At 47.3% G+C, this 17,548-nt stretch overlaps 6 protein-coding genes across 6 annotated transcripts; 2 read left to right on the top strand and 4 right to left on the bottom strand.

The window, feature by feature from the left end:
- Window positions 1–1,256: 1,256 nt before the first annotated feature.
- On the bottom strand, window positions 1,257–2,270 carry TRIVIDRAFT_129977 (uncharacterized protein; the record flags this gene model as incomplete). Its single annotated transcript, XM_014103555.1, has 2 exons — window positions 1,257–1,969; window positions 2,099–2,270. Coding segments are annotated over 2 exons (885 nt in total), but the record flags the coding sequence as incomplete, so codon positions are not given.
- Window positions 2,271–2,936: 666 nt separating this feature from the next.
- On the top strand, window positions 2,937–4,317 carry TRIVIDRAFT_125715 (uncharacterized protein; the record flags this gene model as incomplete). The annotated part of the gene is made up of 4 exons (XM_014103554.1): window positions 2,937–3,502; window positions 3,561–3,657; window positions 3,708–3,964; window positions 4,017–4,317. Coding segments are annotated over 4 exons (1,221 nt in total), but the record flags the coding sequence as incomplete, so codon positions are not given.
- A 510-nt stretch (window positions 4,318–4,827) lies between these two features.
- Window positions 4,828–5,184, bottom strand: TRIVIDRAFT_220267 (uncharacterized protein; the record flags this gene model as incomplete). Its single annotated transcript, XM_014103553.1, has 1 exon — window positions 4,828–5,184. The coding sequence occupies one exon, from the start codon at window positions 5,182–5,184 to the stop codon at window positions 4,828–4,830; it is 357 nt and encodes a 118-aa protein (XP_013959028.1).
- A 4,606-nt stretch (window positions 5,185–9,790) lies between these two features.
- Window positions 9,791–11,513, top strand: TRIVIDRAFT_190071 (uncharacterized protein; the record flags this gene model as incomplete). Its single annotated transcript, XM_014103552.1, has 3 exons — window positions 9,791–9,835; window positions 9,869–10,314; window positions 10,403–11,513. 3 exons carry the CDS (start codon window positions 9,791–9,793, stop codon window positions 11,511–11,513), a joined length of 1,602 nt encoding a protein of 533 aa, XP_013959027.1.
- Window positions 11,514–11,615: 102 nt separating this feature from the next.
- Window positions 11,616–13,474, bottom strand: TRIVIDRAFT_84749 (uncharacterized protein; the record flags this gene model as incomplete). Its single annotated transcript, XM_014103551.1, has 4 exons — window positions 11,616–12,172; window positions 12,234–12,727; window positions 12,807–12,919; window positions 13,003–13,474. The coding sequence occupies 4 exons, from the start codon at window positions 13,176–13,178 to the stop codon at window positions 12,035–12,037; spliced, it is 921 nt and encodes a 306-aa protein (XP_013959026.1).
- A 1,787-nt stretch (window positions 13,475–15,261) lies between these two features.
- On the bottom strand, window positions 15,262–17,053 carry TRIVIDRAFT_208626 (uncharacterized protein; the record flags this gene model as incomplete). The annotated part of the gene is made up of 1 exon (XM_014103550.1): window positions 15,262–17,053. The coding sequence occupies one exon, from the start codon at window positions 16,822–16,824 to the stop codon at window positions 15,262–15,264; it is 1,563 nt and encodes a 520-aa protein (XP_013959025.1).
- Window positions 17,054–17,548: the final 495 nt, after the last annotated feature.

The raw sequence follows: 17,548 nt of genomic DNA, 5'->3' as shown, positions 1-17,548 counted from the left end.
GTGACCAGAAACTCCGGGAATAGGAAAATGATCAGCACGCACAACGTAGCTATTACGCACAAACCGCCATGCTGACATCATAAAGGTTGTCCTATTTGAAGTAGACGATTTGGAGAATTGCAAATTAAAGGGATATCCTGGTTGGAGAGACAGGTGAGAATTTTACGGAGATAGCTATGAAGTATGCGGGTTTAGTGAAGTGATTATGAGATATTACGTTTATAGCTCTCGTTAATTGATATACCTCGCACTAACCTGACTTTCTCCGTCTCGTAATGTATACATACATGTATGCAAAAGCTTGCCATGTGTATGAATGTGCCCAAAGGGCTTTTAAATTTTAATTTATGCGCTGGGTATTATATCAGCTACTAAATCTTCGAAGACAATCCACAGTATGTAATCAGATGACGTGGACTCGTAAGATCCAGCCGAATTCTTTTCTTTGAATTCTAATACATACGTCGTACATTCATCCGCTTAAGTGATGAAATTGTATCTGGCCAAGCATACGGCACACTGACATGATCAACAAGAAATATATCAGCGGAATGATGGAAGTGCTCGTGGCAGCATTTTGTCCGTCATGGCGGTGCTTTGCCACCAGCTTAGCACGAGCTTCAGAAATATCCATTGATCCCTTCAAGGATTACATGTAGCCAGCGGCATTTTGTCCGCCATCTAGACTATGTATTTAGGCAGATTGGTGGAGCTTTGCCACCAGCCCAAATGCGCTCTAGATTAGGTGCTTGTTAGGGACATGGAACCAGGGCCTCTTCACTTTGCCCTGACGCTCCATTATACAATCTCTTTAAGGCGGCAGGTCTGCGTTCAATTTCTTCTGTCTTATAAAACGTTTTTCAAGAAGTCTTTATTGACGTTTGACCCACTAGGTAATTTAGAAATATGGAGGAAAACTTAAATGGTTCATGTTCTACTTAATGAATAGTTCTTTGAATGCCTACGTGCTTAGGTGTCGAAAATATAAGATACACGGTTGCTTGAAAGTTATAAAAGCTGCAAACTTTGTCTGATTGTTCTCATAATTCGGCAGCATTGTGTTGGTGCAGGCAGCATGACAAAACCAAGAGATATATGTCCAGGCAACAAGCAGTTCTAAAATCACACAATAGAATTGTTATCAAAAATATATAACGTAGTTTGTCTGCTACCTTAAAACTTTGTGACTATGCTGGATGGTGCTAAACACCGAGCTGGCCACGGATAGCCCCAGAGGACGGAGGCGATGGCCATTCTCCGTCCAAGAAGCTGTTCACTTGCTTGACGAAGAAGTCAGAGTATTGGAACAGATGGCCGTGGCCAGATCCTGGATAAATGACGAGGTTGGCGCGTGGCAGCTGTCTGGAGAGGGCATAGGAATTTTGGCTGGGTACAATGAGGTCATTCGCTCCTGTGGTGACTAGAGCATCCTTCTGGATCGTGTGTAGCAGGGCGTTTGGGACGGGGTCAGCATCCCATTTGAGGTATGCCTCAGTGAGGCGGTTCAGTTGTGGCCCGCTGAGGAAGCTCCTGAACTCGGGCTCGCCATTCTTGCCGGCAATCTGGGAGCGTGCAGTGAATATGCGGTTGAGCCAGCCGCTAGAGGCCTCTTTGGTGTCGATGAAACTGGGGAAGAAGGCATCCGCGATGGCGTCGGGGTTCGGGGGGTCACCTGAGATGGCGCTCTGCACTTCGGCCATGGGCCTGACTGCAGTCCACGAGGTGGCAGTTCCACTCAGTCCGGAACCAGAGATGACGATCTTGCGGATGAGCTCCGGGCTGTCGATGCAAACCTGCTGGATGACATAGCCGCCGAGGGAGAAGCCGAAAAGGTCGATTTGAGCAGGGGATCCTGAGAGGGTGGGGAGGAGTTCTTTGAGGAAGGCAATGACGTTCGAAGAGAAGCCCTTAATGGACAGTTCGCAGTCGCCGCCGCTGTGACCGAGACCGGCATAGTCGTAGGTGATAACTAGATGTAAGTGCATCAGCAGCCACCTCCACATGAAGGGACGGAACATTCCGAATAGGCATGAGTAAACAACCCAAAAAGAGGAAAGTCGTGGCTAAGAATGGAGATGACAAACGAGTTAGTGCATACCTTGTCGACCACTAGAAGCAACGCCGTTCACGACCAGTGGGTCCCAGAGGTCGATATTGGAACGGTAGTGGTTGAGGAAGAGCACTGGGGGCTTGGAAGGGTTCACTGGACCAATCATACGATAAGCAAACTTGATGCCGTTTGCCGTCAGGAAGCGGGTGGGTGCATTTTCCTGAATTGTAGCCATGGTTTTGTGCTATCTCAAGTTGTGTTGTGAAATGGTCTTCGCAATATTGAGTCTGTAGGAGTACTACGGGTCTGGATGAGACAAAAGGTCCAAATCGTACAGGCAAGTTCTTCTACCTTTATAGCTTTCGGATGTGATGCTTCTTGGTTCCACACTATTAACAATATCAGTGTATACAAGGAGAAACTGGCGCCATCTACGGAGTCTTTGACGCCCAAATCGGGATTTGCGGGGAAAGAGGCGAAAGTTGCGTTTGAGCGGCCATAATACCGCCAGAGCCTCGCTTGTCGCTGCAAAAGCCGCGCCTAAAAGTTGTGCGTTTTTGTAATGTCTGGTATTGGAGAGAGTCCTCGTGCCTGTAACTCTTGCAGACAACGGAAGAAGAAATGCGATAAGTCACTTCCACTCTGTGGTCTATGCAAACGGTATGGCGGTGCAATAAACGAGTCGGATGACTTGAGGTTAACCCTACAGTTGCAGAAATGACTGGGCTTTACATATCCCGTCCCGATTGCTCTTGCACGGAGCGAGCTAGAATACCTTCGACACAGAATCAGTGCTATAGAGGGAAATCAGCTTGAGACTCACGCTACCCTCTCGAGCCATGGAGCCTTTCAGCAGACGTCGAGCCGATACGCTACCGTCACACCCATATTCTTTTTAGATTCCGCGTTGTTTCAGCAATCTCAGCTACAAATTTTCGATCCTCCTCAAATTCCAGAGTATATTGAAGTCTATACAGGGCAACCGGCTGATATTCGCGCGGTGGCTGCTCAGTTTTTCAACGATATTCACCAGTGGATGCCAATTATTTCCAAGCGACGTTTTTACCACCAACTCTTGAATCCTCTTTCGCCGCGCCGGGCTGACTTTGTGATGGTCATCATCGCAATGAGATTGATTACGTGGTCACCATCTGAGCTCACGGCCGAACCGAGATCTCCTATGTACTTAGCAGCGAAACGTTATTGTGCGGAAACAGAAATGACGGGTAATATCACGATAACATTTCTACAGGCTACCATTTTCATCGCCATCTATGAGTTTGGGCATGCTATATATCCGGCCGCATATCTCTCGATTGGTTCTTGTGCGCGATATGGAGCCGCTCTAGGCCTTAACAATGATGGGAAAGGTTCAGGTCGGCCACCCCCGGACGACTGGGTAGAACTAGAGGAGATGAGGAGGGTGTGGTGGGGAGTTTTGATACTTGATTGGTATGCATTGCTTGTGCATTTCCTCCATATGAAGAATATTGACTGACACCACACGTAGCCTAGTCAATCTTGGCAATCCTTTACGCATGCTCGCGACGGAGGAGCCAAAGTCGGAACACCCGTTGCCGGTAGATGACACAACATGGGATAACGGGGTATGTTTTCAAATTCTAGAGGGCTTTTCACAATCTAAGGTATAATCTAGAATACGATACCAGAAAATGATTTGACATTATCTAGTTGCTCGTCGCTAGAAATGGGCCGGTTCGCTCGGTTCGCTCAAGCGACTGCGCTTTTGGGAAAGGTGCTTAGACACATCTGTGACGACATCATAGATGAGTCTCTCTACGATGAGGAAGGAGTACAGCTACAACGAACACTCTCTTCACTTGTAAATCTCTCATTTATCGAAGGCCAAGCTCGTAACTTGGAATTCTGTACGCAGACAGCTACATGCTATAGGTAATGAATAACCACCTAGTATGAGCACAACGAAGAATCTAAAATGCGGCAGCGCAATCTTAGCTCTCCACCAACCAGAAGTTACGGCTGCGAATCTCAAATATAGATCTGCTGCCAACAATTCAGAAAACACACCGGAAGCAGTATCAAGGCGCACGGCGATAATTGTGCAGAGCTTTCAGCCCAGAGGACATATACCCGTTAGCATTGTCTCTCCATTTTGTTTACATTTAATCTACCAAGCGGCTCTTATCTTTACCAGAGGCACGCAATTAACAGAAACAAGCGATAAAATGAGCCTCCTAGAGCAGCTCAAATGGGGCCTCAGTATACTGAGCAGCAAATGGAAAGCTGGAGGTGAGATTTTACTACAACACGTGAAGCACTGATATAGCTACATCGTAACTAACCCACATTGGCACATAGAATTGTATTTACATATTTTGGCCGCACAAGAGATGATCTTATATGAATGAATGAAAAATGGCACGTTTGCGCAAAGGAAACTTGATGTTTATTAATGCTTAAGAACGTGTAGCTATGATACCTATATATGATGAACGCGGCCACTTGTCGGTGAATTAAAACTATGTACCATATGTGGTGTCGTGCCGTGGTAGGTCGGATGAAGTCAGAGCATCACGGTCACAGCACAGGGAGACCAGAAGATGTATGGGGATGACTTGTCTCTATCAGACCTCTGTAGAGGTAGCCACCTAATATATATACTTATATATCATGTGTGTGAGGTTATGTGACCTCACATCCCCTAAACGAAATCAGCGCAGGTCCCTCTGCGTAAAACTAATATGAGCGTCTGAGAATAATGCTGGAAAAAAGACAGTGAATATCCTCCAATACCCTCAGAGGCCGAGGTGCTCGTTGATCCTTTGGTGGGAGTCTGGCTCCGCCGGCTCCATCGGGGGTAGTGTGACCTTTGCGGCATACGTCGCTCGTTCCGGGTTTTTGATTGGCGCATGTCTAAAGCCGATGGCTTTAATCTTCTGCAGAGGTTCTGCAATTACTGAGTACGAGGCTATGAAATTCCAGTAATACCCCATGAGACCGAGACCTGTCTCCAAGTCCTTTGGTGTCTTCGGCCTTTCCAGTTGTCGTATGGCTTCTGTCTTTTCTGCCAACGTATTGAGACCGAGCCTAGACACAAAGTGTCCCAGTGCTTTCAGTCCTGGTTGTGCGAAATGACATTTCGAAAGCGCCATCGTACATCCGGAGTCGGCCAGGACACCCAAAACGTCGTCAAGGTGCAGAAGGTGTTGGTCCAGGTCTCTGGAGTAAATAATTACATCGTCAATATACAGGTACCCTTTCAACCGGTTCTATAAATTCTTCAGTCAGAGTATCTATAAAGCCTTTCTCAAAACCTATGTGCCTGATAGAAATCCTAAAGGATCACACAAGCTTTAGTCGTATGGGATACTGTAACGTAGAAAGCACCATGACCAGCAATGGCAGGATACGCCTAATCCAATTTGTAGCGTTCCTCCGCAGTTTCACGGCGGCGGTTTTCCGGCAGCAGGACTCCATATATGCATGTCCCTGGTTGGCAGGTGGTGTGATGTAGCTGCAATATAGTTAGAAGTATTAAATTAGCCAACCAGAAGCTGTAATTCTATGGATCGATTCACCTCGCTTCTGACCGCAACCTGGGCAGAACCCGCAAGCGTTGCAAAACGAAGTAGCATTATAATTTGTCGCATGCATATGTCAACCTGCTATGGCCGCAGAGGACCATCTATTCCCGGTCAGGCTATTCCCAGTAGAGTAAGTTGAAGTAGATAATACTTTGGGCAGATGGTTTTACTTTTCTGGTAGTTTGTTGCTCTGTTGAATAATTGATGCTCCGTCTCTATTTAAATAGATCGATTCTCCCCTTTGCGATATCACGACTGCTCCATGGCGAATTTGAAGCTCAAGAACTTCAATCCGTGCGAAGGCTTCATATATTACCTCTTGATACGCAATCCTTAAATTCTTTCTCGACAATGCATCTTTCTCAAGCCCTTCAGCAGTCCTTGGTTATTCTAGCTTTTGCTACACCAGCCTTGTCTTGTGTTCAGTTTTCCATAAATTACGTGTGCCCAGGCACCAGTAAGCTCTTCCAGATACCAATTTTGCTAGTATTCTCTTGCTAATCTCTACTAAGTCTTTGGAAGTTGCTGGAACAACTATGTGACAAACGCAGCTTTGACCGATAATGGAACTCAAGTTTGCTCGCTCGTTAATAAAAATGGACCTGTGCCTGGTTGTATCACTGTTGCTTTAAGCTGTATCGGCGACTATAAGGCTACCTTCGACGGGGTTACGGTCCATTACTCCTATGGATCATTCTCAGGGTCGTTCGGGGTAACTGCCAGTAAATCTGGGGATTTCTGCTATTACACAGCAAATGTGTGGGGATGTTAAGCAAGCCTTGTCTGCGAAGCACAAACTGTTGTGCTTTTTGGGAATATGATGTAAAAGGCGTGGTTACTGTAGTTTTGAGCTAACTGTAGAAAAACCTTGGCCATGACAAATCGTGCGTAGTGCCTATGAAATGTCTTGTCGTGTGCTCCAACATATCTACAAAAGCAATGTTCATCTAGAAGCTAGAGAAGTTACCTAATGTATATTTCAGGATGATTGAATTGCCTGAATATTGCTCACTGAGTAATCATAATTGGCAACCTGGCTCTTAACAACCATAAACCTACGCGGTGACATGAATTGCCGCCAACATCGACTAACATTAAGAGGACAAACTCTCTGCAAGCAAGCATTATAGTCTGAATAAATGGCTATTTAAGCAGAAGAAAGCTGTATTACTTAGCCACAAAAGAATAAAGGCGCGTTCCAATAGAAAAACAGGCCATCAATCTACTCCGCCAGCAGAGGAATTCTAGAAACAAGAAGAGCCCGTTTGAAACAGAGTAGCTATTCAGCATCCCAATTTACCCCGTGTCTCTATTTCAATGCTACCTAAAGGGAATAGTTATAGCGGACACCAGAAGAATGTATAGATACTAGAAGAATGTATCGATACTAGAAGAATGTATCGATACTAGAAGAATGTATCGATACTAGAAGAATGTATCGATACTAGAAGAATGTATCGATAGTAGCAAAGGTAGCAGGAAGCAGTGATAGTACCAGAAGGCAACAGATACTTAAGAGCTTGTTTATTTTCCTAGCCCATATCAAATAAAAGAGCTTTTCTCTGCGTTTTATTGCTGTACTTAAACTCTACGCCGTCGCAGGGATGCGCGATAGCCAACTTAGAGTGCCGAAGAAGCTTCTGTTTCAAAGTTAGGCCACATGGCAAACACTGCTGTAAAAAAAAAAAAAACAGGCGTAGCGCAGATTCAGGGCCTTCAAAAACATGACCACATAGCTATAACTTCAGAAATCTGGGGTGCCAAAATTTAGAAGGTATTGAACTACGATGAGGACTTTGACGAGATCCCGTATTTTCCAATGGATATGTTCGTGTATACCTGGATGGTGAATTCAATTCAACTCGTGAAGGTGCTGGATGTTCTGTGAGAAGCGAAGCGTAAGCTCCGAGCACTATTATCAGGTCTTTAAAGACCTCCACAGACATCACGATGGGATGTAACGATAATAACAGAGGGAGAAGATAATGATCATAGGTCTATCTACTTGCATAACCTAATATATATAGGGACGTCCTCCACAACGCCGATCATCTTCAGGGGGGTCGAGATACCATCCATCGCAGCCCTGTCACGTCGTGAGAGAGGGAAAGGCCTTTGTAGAAGGTTGTCTACGCTGACCCCCGGTTTAAATGGAATCGGCATTTCGATCCCATCGTTAAAACGTCCTAAACCTGGTTTAAACAACCGACAATGCCTATCTAAGATTTCCACAATCAGAAATCGCTGGGTCTTATCCTAAGTATCTGCAATATTTACCTTAGTAAGATCGACGTCTGGCTCCATCTCTGTCTCTATGTGGAAGGGGTAGCCGTTTGGGTATTTGGGGTCCTCTTTCTCCTTATCAGGGTAGTCATCACCCAGCATATCCGCAAGCGCAATACTTCCTCCTAACTCCGTTAGGAATGCTTCGACCCCGGAGCTGATCCTCGATGGTCGGAGATGGCCAACGATTTTGGGATAGGGGGATGTTGGGGCACCTCCTGCCCATCGGCAGGGAGGAAAGGGAAGGAGGAGAGGGACGTCCTCGGACGTCCCTATATATATTAGGTTATGCAGGTAGATAGACCTATGACTATTATCTTCTCCCTCTGCTATTATCGTTATATCCCATCGTAACGTCTGTGGAGGCCTTTGAAGACCTGATAACTATCCCATATCACGATACCCCAGAACTAGTGGATATACAGTGGCTGACGGCTATCCACTTAGTTCATCAGCTTTCAAGATGTTTTTATATAAATATACAATGGGTTAAAAGATACGTATTGGTAATTATCTAGGTATGATCTGTATACTATGCATCCATTGCACTGAATGACCGCAAACAATAATTGCTCTGAGGTAACTCGCTGCAATATTTCATTGATCGATCAAACTTTAACCGACCAATGAACCTCATAATAGGCTGTCACGCAAACCTTTACATAAATTAGTTAATTAATAGGACTTATAACTATTTCTGTTGGAATTGAATGGAGATTCGTCAGACCCATCCCCAGATCAGCTCCCATCAACAGTAGATTAATTTGCTATTCCGCATCGCTTATCTCACTATGTAATCCTGAAGAAAACCGGAGTGTTATAAAAACGGAGACTGTATGAGAGCCGTAAGAACCCTCTAGACGTTTAGAGCAACCATAGCACTCTTGAACGCATCCAGCTCAACTCCACTACTCTCGTCGATGGGCGTATCATATAATAGCCGGCCGTCTTTTTGTTTATAAATGCTCTCACAAAGTATGGTAACTTCCTAGAGTCTTTAGCTGCATTTCCTAATGCCCGTATCCATCAGATAAGGTTGCCGCATGTGGTTTCACATGTATCTACGGAGTGCTATATCTATCTTTATCCACTATCACGAGATGCACAGAGCTGAAGACGCCCCCACACCATTCCTGGAGCTGAAAATAATATTTGAACAGCTCCTCAGAACATGCCTACTAGTGGTGTCGGTGACATCCCCTCGTCATCCAATCAGGCTCTCATAGTCACGCACACCGAATCCCGTAAAGAGTCATTATCATGTATGGATTATTAAAACACTATTGATACAACATGCTGCTTCAATAGGCAACCTAGCAATTTTACGCGCTGAGGCAACCGCCCATTTGTCGTTTGGGTTGCACCAATGTAATCCTCCCTGTACCTGTATAGAGGGGTTCATTGCACAAATATAGGAAAGTGGCCGCAACTCATGCACATTGTAACGGATATCGGGCAACGATGTCCCCGTGTAGTTTTCATACTAATCCCGTTTTACGCTGATAATGGAACACGTTTTCATGAGAGCCAGGGTTCGTATCGTCGTAAAAATGAAACCTCGCCTACCTTCCCCGCACCCTGAAAGATATAAGCCTGCATACACATACCAAAGAACAGAACAGGGGAATTTGTTGAAACCGGCCTCGATCGATGCGGGGTTTCTTCGACTTCCTTGTACATTGAGCTGAGTCCTCGGCAAGGGTGTAATATTCACTGGAGAAGCAGAATGGGGGCATTTCCCCCCTTCTTTTCGCTGCAGCCTTGTGAATAACAAATAAATATCTCTAAGCTATATAACACCCGTTTTGGTCCTCAGACAGATATAAATACCATCTGTAATCCTCTTCTCCTCTCATAGTGTCCAGACAACTCAAGAGAAGGCACATTCAAAATGTCAGACTTTGCTATAGCCCAGGGCATTATTATCCTAATTGGCGTGCTTCTTTATTCTCTTTTCTTTCGCAAAAAGCGTGGGGTTCTTCTGCCTTTACCTCCTGGCCCGAAGCCTATTCCTATTCTCGGCAATATTAGAGATGTCCCATCCCCTAAAGTGCCAGAATTCGAGCACTGGCTTACGTTCAAAGACAAATATGGTCCTATCAGCTCTATGACCGTATTGGGTAAAACACAGATTATAATTCACGACAAGGAAGCTATTATTGAACTTTTAGAGAAATCGTCATTAAATACTTCTTCACGGCCCCATATGAATTTCATGAGCTTGTGCGGTTATGACCGGTGGCCGAGTGTAATGCCATATAACAGCCGACATCGACTGTATCGAAAGCTTATCCACCAGCAACTCGGAACCAATCTCCTCTCTGCTCAATACACCGATATTCAAGATGTCGAATCAAAGAGATTTCTGTTGAGAGTTTTAATGGATCCTCTACATCTATTCAAACATGTGAAAATGTATGACTATTCTATAATCAATCTCATGATATTAATGAGCATTAACCCTCAGAGATATGAATGGTTCACCCGCTAATAATGTGTATAGAGAAGCGGCTTCTATTATATTGAAACTTACTTATGGTTACTCAACAGAGCTATACAAGCCCGATCCTCTGGTAGAACTAATTCAGCAGGTTTTGTTACACGCCTCCGCGGTTATAATGCCTTTTACATGGGCTGTTGATAGCTTCCCTTTTCTCTCGTACTTGCCTGAGTGGTTCCCAGGTGCAGGTTTTAAGCGGACTGTTCGCGAGTGGAGAGCACTTCTCGACGCCAGTGCTGAAATCCCTTATAATTTTACTAAAGAGCAAATGCAAAAAGCCTCGTATCAGTCGTCATACACATCCAAGCTTATCAGCACCTTGGGGAAAGATGGCAGAGAAGTAGATGAAGAGACTGCTGATGCCATTCGATGGACAGCGGGAATGATGTTTGCCGCTGGCGCAGAGACCACTGTGGCGGCTATCCAAGCGTTTATATTGGGCATGGTTTTGCATCCCGACGTTCAACAAAAAGCTCAAGAGGAAATCGACAAAGTGGTCGGCCCAGATCGTCTCCCCGAAGCTAGTGACAAGGAAAACCTGCCCTACATTAGTGGTGTGGTTAAGGAGGCACTTCGATTTTTCCCTGTCACACCTATGGGAGTGGTTCATGAAGTTTCACAGGAAATGATCTTCCGAGGCTATCGCCTTCCCAAAGGTGCATATATACGACCTGCGGTATGGTGGTTTTTAAACGATCCAAAAACATACGCAAATCCTTCGAGATACGACCCTGAACGCTACCTCGCGCCTCGAAACGAGCCAGACCCCATGGATGCATTTGGCTATGGCCGTCGAATATGCACTGGCAGGTATGTCGCGCAAGATAGTCTCTTCTTCACGATCTCACGAACACTGGCGGTCTTCACCATTAGCAAGGCAGTTCATGAGGGGAAGCCAGTTGATTTCGAACCCAAGCATGCAACAACAGGTGCGCTGGACCATCCGCAGGATTTTCCATATAGCATTGCTCCGAGGTCCGAAAAACATGCGGAAATGATTCGGAGAGTTGAGGCTGATCACCCGTGGGAGGGGAGCAGTGGGGGAGCTATTCAAGGGAATGCTCTATTTGATAAGTTTAAGGCGGACTGCGAGGTTGGAATTGGCAGTTACTGAATCTGCTGAAAATAATTGGTGGGATGGTCGAATGTAGCTTTATGTGGATTGGTCTACTTAACCTCGGGAAATACATGTAACCAATTCAACATTCGTGTAAGTGCTGCCACGATTCAATCTGCTGTTTATACAAATAATGCAACTTAGTTTAACTAGCAGATGGCTGCATCAATCACAACCCCCAATGCACGACAGAATTGGTGCGTAAAGAGTTAATTGAGGATTGGTTTTTTTTTCTCTTTCGTATCCTAGCCCCCTTCTCCCTCCGTGACTCCCGAGACAGATTGTTTTTTTCTCTCTATGTAGTATGTGCAAAACTTGCAGCGACTCGTAAAGACCATACTTTGTCATGTAAACTCATACCTAGCAAATCCACTTCCCGTTGTTCCCTGACGACCCAAAAATGGAAGAAAAAATAACTCCAAGAGTTTGTGGCGCAGTTCCAAATCATGGAGCCACAGTGCTCACATGTCAGCGAATCCAAACATGCGATTTTGTCCGTATTTTATTTTTACTCGGCTTTAGTAAACCTTCTTCTTCTCGTCGATGCTGAACTGGCCGGGGCCGCTGTTGACCAGGAGCAACAGACCACCGACAATGGACAGAATCTGGAAGAAATCGTACTTGGCAAAGTCCTTGTGCGGGTGGTGCGGGTGAAGCTGCGTGAAGAATCGGATTAGTCAAACGAGCGAGAAAGCATAATATCGTCAAGACACTTACAGTCCAGAAGTTGTTCACCAACAGGTTGAAGCCGCTCAGGATGACGACCAGCAGCGTGGCGCTGTACTTGGCCTTGAAACCCACGACAACCATGACACAGGCGCCGGCACCGAGGATGCAGACAATGACGCGCCAGAAGGACCACTGGCCGCTGAAGACAAAGCCAATGAAGAGGAAGATCAAAAGCACACGACCAGCCAGCTGGAAGTACATCTTCTTGTCCTTCTCATCCAAGGTAGGGAGACCGGCAAAGGCCTTGGTCTTGCGAACCCAAGAGTCGGACAAGACCATGAGGAGACCGCCAATGACGGACAAGTTTCGCAGGAAGAAGTTGAGGTCGAAGATCAGACCGTAGCCGAAAGCCTGGATAACGACCACAGACATGAGACCGGCAACAGCGTAGTCAGAGAACTTCCTGGTAATGACGAGAGTAGAGCATGAAACCATGGCGATGACGTTGAAGAGGAGGAAGAGGTGGTTGAGACCGGTAGGAACTTGTCTAGATGTCAGCTCGGACCATTTCGGCGAGAAAATGCATCGAAAGGTTGGCACTGCGCCGGGGTCAATTCTTACTGTGGCGGTAGTCGTGGAGATAGAGCAGCTGATCGCTCCATTGAGTGATGATACGGAGCGCATCCTCAAGGAAGGTGACGACGATCAAGAATCGTCCAATGGCGGGAAGGTATCTAAGCAATGCGCCGCAAGGTTAGCTTCCAACACTGTGTTTACACGATTCCGGCAATCCTGAAGCTCGCCGCGTGTCACTTACGGCTTAATAGGCTCGCTGACGGAGTCCAGAAAATCCTCGACCTTGCTGGTGTACGGTCGGAGCTGGTCAAGGACGCTGCCTCCGTTGGACTCGTCAGAAACACCAACTCCGGCGCCGCCACCAGCGTATGGGCTGGGGCCGCCAATGCCGTAACCTGAAGGACCGCGATGCGACATTTCGACCTCTTGTGTTGATTCCCTTCTTCTGTTCCCGTTCCCGTTCCTGTTCCTATTACTGTCTCCGCCTGGATGATTTTTGTTGCTTCTCGGAGCTCCTAGGTGAGCGACTCGGACGGATTGGAAGCTGGTGGACGGAGCTTTCCGATGCGATGGGTTGCGATGCGATGCGCTACGATGTCAAGGTGCGAATGGCCAGCAAAAGACAAAGACAGCGACAGCGCCCAGTCTCACAGGGTCTGACAAGGTCGAATTGAGTGGGAGAAGCGCAATTGTGCGACGAGAATCACGGCGGGAGGAGGGGCGAGGGAGAAGATTGATACGGTCATGACCTCAAAAAAGCTCGGATTCTTACATACCACTGTGTCCTTTCCAAATCCCGTGATGTTGCAGGCTCCGAGGTGTCCACTTTTACAAGCCAGCGCCGGTGGAGTCGCCCTCGAGTTTGATCATGATCCCCCAACTTTGCGCAGGTACCTGCCGCTCCCCCTCCAGCGACTTTGGCGCGCGGTGCAAACGCTAGCGACGGGGCGTGTAGCTTTGTCCAGGGAGGCAGGTAGCGAGGCCATGGAAGCAGCCCCTCTGGCACTGGCGCTCCGGCCAACCTAACTCTGTGACAATGGCTGTCTGGCGCGACAAAGGACGAGTGCGAGTACATTGGAGGTACTATGTACCGGCACTTGCTGACGCTGCGTGTGGCGGTACCTTCTCGGTACGGCTTAAACCCGACAGTCTGCAGTCGAATGATCCATCCATTTCATACAGCCCGCCCTTACATGTGGCTACAACTGCACCGACAAGGTAGGTCGGTAACTAGAGCGCATACCTACCTTGGTAGAGGGAATACTATTAGCTGGAACCTCCCTAATTAGGGCCCGTGGCGAGGCTTGCAAGGCCCCAGTAAGCCCATGGCAGCACAGCACGACTAAGGCAAATCCCGGCCAAGCACCCGTCAAGATATGTGGAAAGCTACGCACGCCATTACGGCAAGCGGGGGAGCGCCAAAAATAAACTAATTCAAGGTTACTAGCCATGGCGGCAGAGCATTTCTTGGCAGATGAGTGCTTGCAGCGGTCCTTTTGCCGTTTTGCTTGGGTAGCTTGATCGATTGAATGCCGTCAGAATGCTACCATGTACCATGAGCCACCAGTGGGGGTTCGGGTAGAGAGAGAGGGAGAGAGACAAGGTACCTGACATGTACATCATGCGTGAGTGCCCAACAGCACATTTAGTGACTTGAAGAGAAGAATCCAACCGCTTCCATTCATCTTATTGAGGCGCTATTGACTTCGCAGGGCAAACCAGCCCTACCCTTTGCTCTTCTCAACACGGACCAGATCCGATCCGGAACAACGAAAAAAGCCCGCTACGGCATCTCCCCTTCCGACTGCTCACATCTCACCACCCAGTAAGTTTTATACTATTTTCTAGCTGCTTCCAGACCTTCGCCAGCATAGGATAGTTCAGGTGAGGTACATGGTCGTCACAAGTGCTCACCTGCCTAAACCATCGCCCCTCGTGCGATGAGCGGCCCCAAATGGACCGTCCAGTCCACTCTTTTACAGAGATTTCAGAGGCTGTCTCGCCCTGCAGCATGATGCGAGCACGGAACTTTTATTCAATGTCCTGAACTGAGCAGGTAGTAAATCCTTGGTACGGAACACTATTGCCAAAGTACCCTGACCAAGTGCCATAGTAGTCCGAGACATGCGCATGCTTCAACACCATAAAAGGTACCTAGTAGCGATTGACTTTTGGTGTAAGCGTAAACGACCTACCTAGGTACTAAGGCCACTTTACACTACCTACGTACAGTATGTCGTAAAGTGAGAAAATCCGTGACGGCCGATTACGTGGGATTGACCATTTGTGGCTGTGATGGCTATGCAATGCTTTATTTATCTGGTCTATTTCGCATCACCTGTAGACTAATATTTGGCATCTATTCTAGCAAAAACATGACTGGCCGTCAGGGCGCATAAAGACGCACAAGAGCACATACCACGTGGCTACTTATCCAAGCGCTTAATATCTCATCTCAACTCATACCATCTCTCCCAGATTACAGCGTACTCGTATACCGTCAGATTCCTCCCGCGGCCAAAATTCTCAGTGCCCCCGTATCATCATACTCGACCCTCCCTTCATTGACGGCCCTTCGCATCTCCTCCCTCAATACCGTGCGTTCGCCTGTTGTCGGGTCCCATTCCCAGCCTTCGCGCATCCACATCCACCGCAAGCAGGCTCGCAGCTCCTTGTCGGCTGGTTTCACCCTCATCCATTCAGGTTGAAATTCAGCCTCGCGGCCTTTTCCGTTCCAATCTTCAGCTCGACCCAGTAATTCGTCACGACAAAATATGCGCCAGCTATCGATGGCATACTTGCCCTGAGTCATGTGGCCGATTTCCCACGCCTCAAGGTCCTGATCGCCGCCGTCTGATGGTAGATGCGACATTTCTGAATCCTGCGAATCGCCGTTGCCGAGATCTCTTGGTGTAGGGCTTATGGCCCGTTTATCGTAGTTTCTCACTCGATACAGCACACCGGGCTTTGGTGGCTGGTGCACAAAAGCAGTTGCGTACCTCAGGATATATGCAAGCCGTACATTGGATAGTCCTAGGTGACGTATCATGTCAAGGAGTTCTTCCTTGATTGATGGATCTAACAGATGTGATGGCGTAGGAAACCGCTCCTTCACTCGACGAAACGCAGGTAAAGCTACCTGTCCGCTTGTCTTTATGAGAAATGTAATGGCAATGAGCAGCCAAAACGCATCATGAGCCAGCTCCTCTTGAATGATGCCAAACGACGGCGAGTCGAGAGGAGGGAACGGGATACAAGAAATTGTTCCCGGCGGCGGTCGCTTCTTCTTCGGCGATTCTTCCTTGGGTGACGATTTTTGCAGAAAGTAGGGCGATTTTGTTGAATGTTTGCTATGCGGCGTCTCCTTCTCATTCTTCAGTTTGCAAAAGGAGTTGCATGGGCTCAGGTTGTTAAGGCGAGAACTATCAAGTGATGATAAGACGTTCAAAGGCTGTGTATCCGAAATTGGCTTAACAGCAAGGAGAGCAGTGCCGGCACCCTGATGGATAGTCTGGTCATATATCCGTACCTGATTGGATTGGCGATCATTGGAGAGATTGCCCTGCTTATCGTTTCTTTTGCTCGTCTGATGCGAAGGCTCGTCGGACCAGTAGTGAGACGTCGTTCCTGGCCGCTGTTTCTTGACGCGTGGTCGTGCTCGTGATGCATTTTCGTGGATTGGTTGCAAAGTAGGCAGCGAAGGCGGCAGGATTCCAACGTCTCTCTCCAGGTCTTTGGCGAGTGCAATCAAACGATCGGTTTCTCCCCAAGGCTGGGGAGATGACAATGCACCGTCGTATCCATCGAATATTTCCCAGACAAAGCTGAGAATATCGCTGCCATCGAGGCTTTCAGGATGGCGATCCTGAGTGGAACGTATTGACCGTGCACAGTCAACCAGATAATGCCAGTCCTCAGCGCCGCCAGTCAAGCTCTGGTTGAAGAGGCATTGCACTTCATCGTTTGGCGCATCTCCGGATTCCAAGATTTCAGAGAGAAACAACGACGAGTCTTCCCAAACATCGAACACGGACAAGATATTCTGGCCGAATGAGGTTGACATGGTGCGGAAATTCACGGCGTGCTGCAGAGCACGCACGGCTTCGATATCTTGATGTCTAGGAAAAGGCTAGGGAGTGCTGAAGGCGGCATCGTCCCATCATGATGGGGTCGTGTCTGCTATTTAAATTGGGAGAAGGAAAGAAAAACTGTGTCCCCCAAAAATTTAACATCAGGGTGTTTGATAGGTAAGTACCTATGCTGAATAAACGGTCGCTTAGTGTGTTGTTTTGAAAATGAGCGTTAACGTATTAACCACCGACTCACTTGGATCAAAAGCAACACACGATGCTGAGAGGTAAATAGATCCGAAGCCATTAGTGAATCGGCATGACTGTTTCCATCTATTCTCTTTTGCCACCTTCTTCGTTTTATTCTTCTTCTCTTTTTTTTTCGATTTCTTATCCCGCTGCTATTAGTGTATACTGTGAACCTTGAAGATCAGTTCTCATTCACCTCTATATACGAAATATAGTCAGAGCTATCGCGATCATCACAACGAATCAAAATACACAGAGCAACTGGCTATTAAGTGCAGCTCCGCAGAATCCCCGATAGGCCGCGGATATCTTCACAGACAGCTGCTAGTGTTTCTGGTCGGCGGTGAAAGCCGAGATGTTCGTGGGGTGCATGGCCGAAAACGCCCCCTGAATGGCTGTCGCCTGACTCATCAAAAGTCCCCCACCTCGAATCACTGCAGCTCGGTGGCGCGTGATGCAATTCTGCGT

The sequence above is a fragment of the Trichoderma virens genome (assembly GCF_000170995.1).
Source record: "Trichoderma virens Gv29-8 chromosome Unknown TRIVIscaffold_4, whole genome shotgun sequence".
NCBI lineage: Eukaryota > Fungi > Ascomycota > Sordariomycetes > Hypocreales > Hypocreaceae > Trichoderma > Trichoderma virens.
Note: the sequence above shows the minus strand (reverse complement) of the source record. Positions and strands in the feature narration are given on the sequence as shown.